We start from the raw sequence: 8,449 nt of genomic DNA, 5'->3' as shown, positions 1-8,449 counted from the left end.
AATACAAATTGAGCCCTGATAGCCAGTGGTGTATGCTGGGGGCAGTATTTTTCTACCCATCCCCCCCAAGAAAGATCCTTTCCTAGAACCTGCCTTAGTCCTGCTGAAATGAAATTAACCCAAAAAACCCCACGATCCACTTTGTTACAGGTTCCATTCCAGACAGTACCCCTGAGGCTCATGATAAATTTTAACTATATATATATCTTCTACAGGCCAGACTGGAGAGTTACACTTAGCCCCAGCAAGTAGCTTAGGGTCCAGAGTTTAACCTCTCGCTGCACTGGGCCTATCAATTTTTTTTTTGTTTTGGTTAAAAGATTTAATATAAGCTCCAATATTTTCAGCATTTCCACTTGACACAGACATTGCAATGCACACAGCAGGCCAAGTTCCTGCAGCTGTTTGTACATGCCAGAAGCAGGTAACAGAAACAAGCTTTAGGGGAGAGCTGTAGTGAAGATGTGCCAGGCTTTACCATGAATGCTCAGTGGATGTCCATGTTAACTTTAAATCAGGGATTTTTTTCTGGCTGATGCTAAGAAGTGGCCCCCAAAGCTAATGTTCTTCAGCAGCCACCTTAGCTCTGTTATTCACAGACAGTTCTGCTTCTCAACAGCCAAGAGCCTGCACATGTTTATTCCAGGTCTGTCAGCTCTACTCCTGTGCACAGACTGGTCCAGCCCAACAGCTCCCCCAAGTCCATGCCATCTGTCCAATCCTTCGGATTTCAGTACAGTGGAGAACAAGCAGCATGGTACTGGAAAGCAGGTGGGGCAACGTACTAGCTTCTCCAGGATTGTCACTAGAAGCATAGAAGAGCCAGTGCTTTGGAGCCAGGGTTAAGTCCTCCTCAGCCTCAAGAGCAATGAGAGGCAATGGTCAGGGAATAATGAAGTCTTGGAATGCCTGGGGAAGGCAAGATGGGCCTAGTACTTTTCCCTGCTCAGCCATTCTTTATCCCAGCCAAATAGAATCCTGAAGACATAAGACCTCAGCATTGGGTCCTTTTTTCTGCTGAATCCAAGGGGAAATTGGTACCTGTACATTAGGAGTGGAGAAGACCAGCTGGCTCATCTACTCCCTCACTTCACTAGAGTAAGAGTCACACAAGTACCTACAGAACACTGATTTACCCCCTGCAGTCCTCATTGACACGAGCCTTTTTCCTCACTCTCCTTAACACTGATACAGCTCCACAAGCAGTAGCAAAGAGGGGGCTCTAGCATAGACAGGACATAAGGGGAGTATTTTAGCCATGGCCTCATCTAGACCGAAGTAGGGGACTGGTTAAAGTGTCATTGGCTGATCTATGCTAGTGCACTCACTAGTGTTACACGCAGGGGAACTACTGCAATAGGAATTAGGGGAAAAAATACAAGCAGCAGCCTAGACTATATACCAAACTTCCAAGACAACAAGGCTTATTCAGTCTTAGACTATTCAACAGCTCTTTACATTTGTCCCCTAATGCAACCCAAGAGTTTTCTCCATCCTTTTGCACCACTCTCCCTTACAGAGATCCACACACAAGATTTGGATGTAGCTTGGCTTGGAGTTTCACAGGACTGTGATGAGAGAGAATAAAGATGCCACCCTCTTTTCTTGCTGTATTTAAGCCACTGTGTTCTGCCAGCATTGCTATTGCATCTGTCAGCACAGAGTAAATACAGTGGGTGTTGTCTCTAAAAACCGCAACACTATCTGATTGGAGCTGTGTCAGCAGCCCTGCCTTAGAGGGCTGGCCAGGATTAGTGCTGAAGTCTACTCACTAAAGGGGGAAAAAGGCTCTATGTGTGAGTGAAAGGCAAATGAGCGGCTCCAAGCCTACAGGAGCTAGATTGAGTCCTTGGCCAGCTGCCTTTGCTTCCTCTCCCCTCTAGGATTCAGTTTCTATGTGCTACAATCATTTTGTGCTTTGCTGAAAAGGTTTCTGAGCTTGTGATTCCACTGGCCGGTTTCCTCCATTGTCCCTGAGCCTGACTGGTCCTTACGTCTTGTCAGCCTTCCCTGCTGCATTCACTTGCCTTCTCTAGGCAGATATAGGGAGGGCTGCAGGGGTTGGCTCTCCCCCTGCGCTTTGTGGCAATGGAGCCAGCCCTGGGTTTACACACTGATTCATGCTGGTAAGTGGAAAAAAAGGAGAATTGCTTTAGAACAAAAGGGGGACCAAAAAAAAAAAAAAAAAGGAAAGGAAAATTATTAACAGAACCCCTCCTCCCCCACCAAAAAAATCCTCAGGGATTAGACTTTCTTGGGTCGCCGTCCAACTTGGTAATAATAGTAAACGGTGATGAGGGTGAAGAGGATCCGGCTGGTGAGGAGGAGCATGGCACCTGTGGATATCCGGCCACTCTCAACAAGGGTGATGGTGGTAACTGAAGGAGAAGGAGGGAGACAAGGTACAGGTTGATAGTGAAATAACAGTACATTTAAATAGAGTGCAGTTCTCTAGTGTCCTGTAGTGGAAATTCTCAAAGAGGATTTATCCATCTTGAAAACTATAAGACAGCCTTGCAATTTCTGCCCATCGATCTGTTTGTCTGCTTCTAACACTGCTGCCCCACTACATTATTCACTGAGTCTTTAAGCAACTGTGATTATATATCTTAAAGAAATAGAATACTGGGGCCACATTCAGCAGTGGCGTAAGGACAGTGTCCCATGTATTGTGCAATTTCCACAGTCACAGAATTTGCCATGGCATTCATCCCTTGCCCTAGACTAATAATCATTTAAAATTTCACTTAGGAAAAAGAAAAGAAAGCTTTATCTTCAGGCAGACAGCCTGAAATATCCTACTCAGTGTTAATTCTGAAACCTACAGCTGACAGCTTAAATAGCGAGTTTGTTAATTTTATTGCTGATTTTCTTCAAAACAGAAATATTAATAAAAATGTGCTTATCTCACCAACAAACACCTCCAGCAGGTAACGAGTTGTAGCTATGCCCTGCCAAAACCTGCCACTTTCCCCACATGGCAACTCTACAAAGCAGTCAATGAGCTGTCTATGCAAGAAACCATGGCATATTGGAAACCAGGTGTGAACAGTGTAAAATATATTGAATTTAATACCAGAGCATGTTGTCCCACATGTAATAAAAATCCTCCATTTTAATGTAAGTGAAGTGACCATAGAATTTCCAGTCTGCCACAGAATCAAGGGACCTAAATGCAGAATTCAACTCCAGCTTGCTGCAGAGTGCCTGGGGTAAGTGGGTCGGAAAGTGGAAGTTAGTGGCAAAACAGAGTTGGGTGGACCAATCTGGCATTCCATAGGTGTGCCCACAACTATAACTTCCACCCCCTGTAGAAGGAATAGGGGGAGGGTAATGGGAAAAGAGACAGCAAGGAGGATGTAAGATTCTGAGCCTGATTCTCCACTGCCTTGTGCAGTCATTTATTTTGTTCCCACTTTCCCACAGGCATGCTACTGTAACAGCATAATCCACTCCTTTAAGAGCAAGCAGGACTATTCTGAGGCAGAGCCTGTTTAAGAATAGCTGCTTGGGCCTGGTATTGGGCATTATCAGACCCAGCTGGGGAGGTGTCAGGTGAATGATGAGCAGCTGATATCTGCCAAGGCTGAGAGAGACTGCTATAGAAAACCGGCCGCTTCCCAGGCAAATGGTCTATAGGCAACCTGGGGAAGAGCTGACAGGAGTCTGGAGGCTCTGGCAAGGAAGTCCCAGGTAGTTATTGGATTTATGTTGAACTGTTTGAAAATTGTTGGTACAAATCAACAGTAGCCTGCAGAAAGGGCCTGAACAGATGCAGAGTGCGGCATTTAAACCTTTCTTGGGCTGATCAGGGATCCCACTGGCCTACAGCTCCTCTTGTGACTTTGTAGTGTTTTATGCCCTCTTTGCCCCTTTACTGCTCAGTTTGGGGATGACCACACGAGAAGCAAGGTGGCAGAGACTCAGCCCCACTGTGTCCAGGAGGGCTGGGTATTACGGTGATGGTCACTCCACAAGCGTCAGACTGCATTGACGACTTTGCCTCCTCTACCGTGTCCTCGCTCTTCAGCCCTCTAACTGGGTAAGTTTCACTCACGTGGAACACCAGAGGCCCAATTATGGTTTCAGCTGCGCTACAGTAAGTCTAGATAATGCCACTAAATTCAGTAAGGGGACTCCAGATTTCCACCAGTGTAAATAAGAGCAGAATCTTTCCCCCAGTGAATGCCAATCAGTGCAAGTTATGCTGCTTTGCCATTTACAGCATTCCCTTCTTCCCAGGCACTCGTGTGGGGAAGGGATAGCCTATCACTTGACCAATCCCCTCTGCTTCCCTCCTGCCTCAGTAGAGCTACTCACCTAGGAACTGCACCCCAAAGTAACAGGCTTCTGTCAGCAGGGTCCAACGGATGATGACCTTCTCAGATGTGTACAGGGCATTCCACATGATAAGGGAGAGACCTGAGACAAGAACACATAACAAAACTGCTTCACGGGCTGAGAGATGTGGCAGGGGAAAGGGGCAGCTCAGAGACCACTCTACGGGGAATCTCCGAAGTAACAACAACTAATTCATGGAGCTAACACTCATAGGCATGATAGAGCTGTGCTGGTGGAACTGAGTAATTTACTGTGGTGGCCCAAAGTTACAGACGGGGTTGCTGCAATATATTTGGATGGATCCACCTTCCAGGCTTGACACTGCTAGAGTGCCCCAGCCTGAATCCTGTAACCAAACTGGTCTCCTCCACATTTAGATAATATGGTAATGCATGCACTAGAAATGCAAACACTCCAAACATGATGGATGGAGAGGGGACCAGAGCGACTCCTTGTGAACAATCCCAGGGTCAGGGAGGCAGTTTACTGGGACATACAGGACAGGGATAGCTCAGTGGTTTGAGCATTGGCCTGCTAAACCCAGGGTTAGGAGTTCAATCCTTGAGGGGGCCATTTAGGGATCTGGGGCAAAAATCTGTCTGGGGATTGGTCCTGCTTTGAGCAGGGGGTTGGACTAGATGGCCTCCTGAGGTCCCTTCCAACCGTGACATTCTATGACATCCCAGTATGGAAGAACCACCTGCAGCTCTGTGCTTACCACCCCACATGACTCACCAAGCTCCCAAAATCCAGCTCCCAAATACACCTCTACCCAGCTATAACACTGTCCTCGGGAGCCAAAAAAAAAAAAAAAAAAAAAAAAAAAAAAAACTTACCACATTATAGGTAAAACCGTGTTGTATTGAACTTGCTTTGATCCGCCGGAGCATGCAGCACCGCCCCCCCAGAGCACTGCTTTACCACGTTATATCCGAATTTGTGTTATATTGGGGTAGAGGTGTATGCCTATTACTGGAGCCGGCCTTTTGCCTTGCTTGGCTCTGAGTCATGTTCATGCCTTTCCCAGGAAGCACCACTGTTCAGTAGCCCTGGTACATAGAGAGCAAAGTCCTGTCCTGACCTTATATTGGAGGAGACAAAGGGAAACCAGAGGCCAACAAAAGGGGAGCTGTGTCACAGAACTGGGGGTTTCCAAGAGCAGGCTGTGTGTACTGTGCTTCCATTCTGCACCACCAGGTGCTGCTACAGGCTAAGGAGAGGAGATGGGCAGTGGATAAGCAAAGAACGGGTTCTCCATATGTACCAGAACCCCTGATCCTGCTACCTACCAAGCACAGTACCCTTGGGTGATTCCTGCCACCATTAAAAGATAAGACCTTGCACTTGGACCCACTGTCATAAGCAGTCCCCTCACTCCAGCCATCACTCCCTCTGTACAGTATCCTCAGCATCCCAGCGACAGATTCAAAGAGTTAGCAGACCTTGTGGGCCTGGTCTGTGTATGTTTAGTGCTAGTGAAAGGCAGCAGGGCAAGCTTCTCCCCTCCCCACTACACACACCATCCTGGGAGTCTGAACTTCCATAAAACCAATTTATTCATAAGATTTCTCTTGGGAATGACGCCAGCACTACATTTTCCCTAAGCCTCCCACCTTCAGCTCCTCCACCCTCCAGTTTTGCTGCCACCTCCTCCTCCCCACATGGCACTGAAAAAGGGCTGATTAGTGTTCTGAATCTTTCCAGGCTCGCTAAGGCTGGAGGTGGCAAAACATGGAGGTGGGAGAGGCAGCCCTGCTTCCCCCAAAGATTCCAGCCTCAGAGGGACAAGGGAATTGCCACACTGGAACAGGCCAATGCCTTGCCTAGCCCAGTACCCCCATGTTCTGCATCAAGACTAGATGGGCCATCTAGCCTGGTCTCCCCCACCCCCTCCTGTTGAACCAGTTCCTATCAATGGCCCTTCCAGTCTAGTATTCCATTTCTGGCAGCTTGCAATCTCCTCCCCTCACACGGAGAAATACAATATTAGAGACAGTATGGAGGGAGGGGTTTTTTCTTGATCCTAGAGCTAGGAGGGAGATGGAACTTTTTGCAAACAAAAACAAAAACAAAACAAACAAAAAAAAACAACCACTTGAAGAGGCATTTACCCCGACGTTGCCTGGCTCTGTCCTAACCCGATCTGAGGTTAGGTCTGGTACAGAGCTTTCCTTCCTCCTCCCCATTAGGATTCTTCACTCAGAGCTTCTCAACATCTCCCGTTAGTCCCACGGACTGAATCTCTAAGCTCAGTCTCAGCATTACTTACTGAGGAGGGCTCCTCCGTACAGCCTGATAGGAGTCTTGCTGTTGACGGATTCTTCTTCAAAGACGGCATCATAGAGCTGATCAGGGAAAGTGAGAGCCTAAAAGGAGCGGGAAGGAGACAGAGGGAATCTCAGTTGCTCTGCATGAGATCGGGTCACTTGAAGATAATAAAAGTAGAAGAGCAGCAGCTCCCCCTGGGTTGGAGAGTGCAGACTGTACACCAGGGGTGCTACATGTGTTTTGGGTCACTTGTGGGGGTGGGATTAGAGAGGAATAGCCTCCAGGATCCCCTCTGTGACTGAGGCTCCTGCTGCCAACTCTGGTTTTATGAACCTGCTACTAGAGGGCTGGGACTCAGGTGTTAGGAACAACCTGTCAGGGAAGCTGTTGGTAAAACCCATTACAGAGAGACAGCTTATCACAGGCCAGGAAGAGACAGTGGCAGCACTTTTGGAGGGTAGTGACGACAGAATAATGCATAGGGCCATGGAGATTGCTAGGTCATGACTGCACTTTGGGAGCCCCAGGTTGGGCTCTTTCTGGGAATGGGTCTCCCACTTACCATGATGGCGACCCCAGAAAATATGATGGCAGAGACGAACTGCCAGACCCTGCATGGGAAGAAAAACAGATCAGAGATTCCCCAAACCCTCACTCTTCCATCTGCCCAAGCAGGGTGGCCCCAGGTATATCCCAGAGGACACCCCCGCCCAAGATATCAGGGAAGAGGGAATTCAGTTTGTGATCCTTTATGTGGATGGAGAGACTGTCTTTGAGTAGAAGCAGCCAGCATGGAATACAGATAACCACCAAGGGATTTCTTGGCTAACCGGAACACAATCAGTTCGGGGCATCTGACTGAGGAAGCCTTTGCCATATACAAGTCAGCTGGGCATTTGGGCCTGATTGATTTCAGTGGTGCACAATGGAGCAGGGACAGGTCTCCTTTGAGCACCAGTGCGTAGGTTAATGAGCTGGGGTATTGCACATTCAGTTTTTCTCCTTTCAGCCACTCTTCTAGGCTTGTCTATAGTCACAAGGTTTGATTTAGTAGCCAATAAGGGCTGGGCACCCAACTGGACATTTCCATCAGCTACAGACCAGCCTAGAACCCCGGCACACCCAGCTTACCCCCAAATTCATCAGCTCAGACAGCCCCACTATTTCCCTTTACTCACTCAAGATTCCACCCTGACACATTTGGCAAACCTCTCCTACAAGAGGCTGCACTTCCGCTTGTAGCCAATAGGCTGCATAGTCTCCCAAGTCCTTGTAGTCCCTTAGCTTGAAGGTAACTTGCTCACAGCTGCCTAAAAAAGTTTCTATGTAGGGTTACCATATCTCATAAATAAAAAAAGAGGACCCTCCACGGGCCCCGGCCCTGCCCATTTCCCCATCCCTAGCCCTGCCCCAACTCCGCCCCCTCCTCACCCTAACTCCGCCCCCTCCTCCCTCCCACTCCCAGCCAGGAGGAAAGGGCTGCCCCAGTGCTACCAGCTTCACGGTTTCCCGGGCAGCCCCCAGACCCTGCGCCCCCAGCCGGCGCTTCCCCAGCGCAGCTGGAGCCCGGGAGGGGAAGCACCCAGCCGGGGGCGCAGGGTCTGGAGGCTGCCCAGCAAACCGTGAAGCTGGTAGCACTCGGGCTTTTGGGCTTCGGGCTTTACTCACGAAAGCTTATGCCCAAATAATTCTGTTAGTCTCTAAGGTGCCACCAGACTCCTTGTTGTTTTTGTAGATACAGACTAACACGGCTACCCCCTGATACTTTACACTGTATAAGTTACACAGAGCCGAAGAGGAGCAGAGCCCCCGCAGCTGGAGGCTCTGCTCCTCTTAGGCT

At 48.6% G+C, this 8,449-nt stretch overlaps 1 protein-coding gene across 1 annotated transcript; it reads right to left on the bottom strand.

The window, feature by feature from the left end:
* Positions 1-704: 704 nt before the first annotated feature.
* Positions 705-7,865, bottom strand: TP53I11 (tumor protein p53 inducible protein 11). The gene is made up of 5 exons (XM_034768753.1): positions 7,828-7,865; positions 7,172-7,220; positions 6,611-6,707; positions 4,321-4,422; positions 705-2,378 (listed from the first exon to the last, which is right to left on the bottom strand). The coding sequence occupies exons 1-5, from the start codon at positions 7,863-7,865 to the stop codon at positions 2,245-2,247; spliced, it is 420 nt and encodes a 139-aa protein (XP_034624644.1). The 3' UTR covers positions 705-2,244.
* Positions 7,866-8,449: the final 584 nt, after the last annotated feature.

The sequence above is a fragment of the Trachemys scripta genome, chromosome 4 (assembly GCF_013100865.1).
Source record: "Trachemys scripta elegans isolate TJP31775 chromosome 4, CAS_Tse_1.0, whole genome shotgun sequence".
Taxonomy (NCBI): Eukaryota; Metazoa; Chordata; order Testudines; family Emydidae; genus Trachemys; species Trachemys scripta.
The sequence above is the reverse complement of the archived record's forward strand: the minus strand, read 5'-3'. Positions and strand labels throughout refer to the sequence as shown.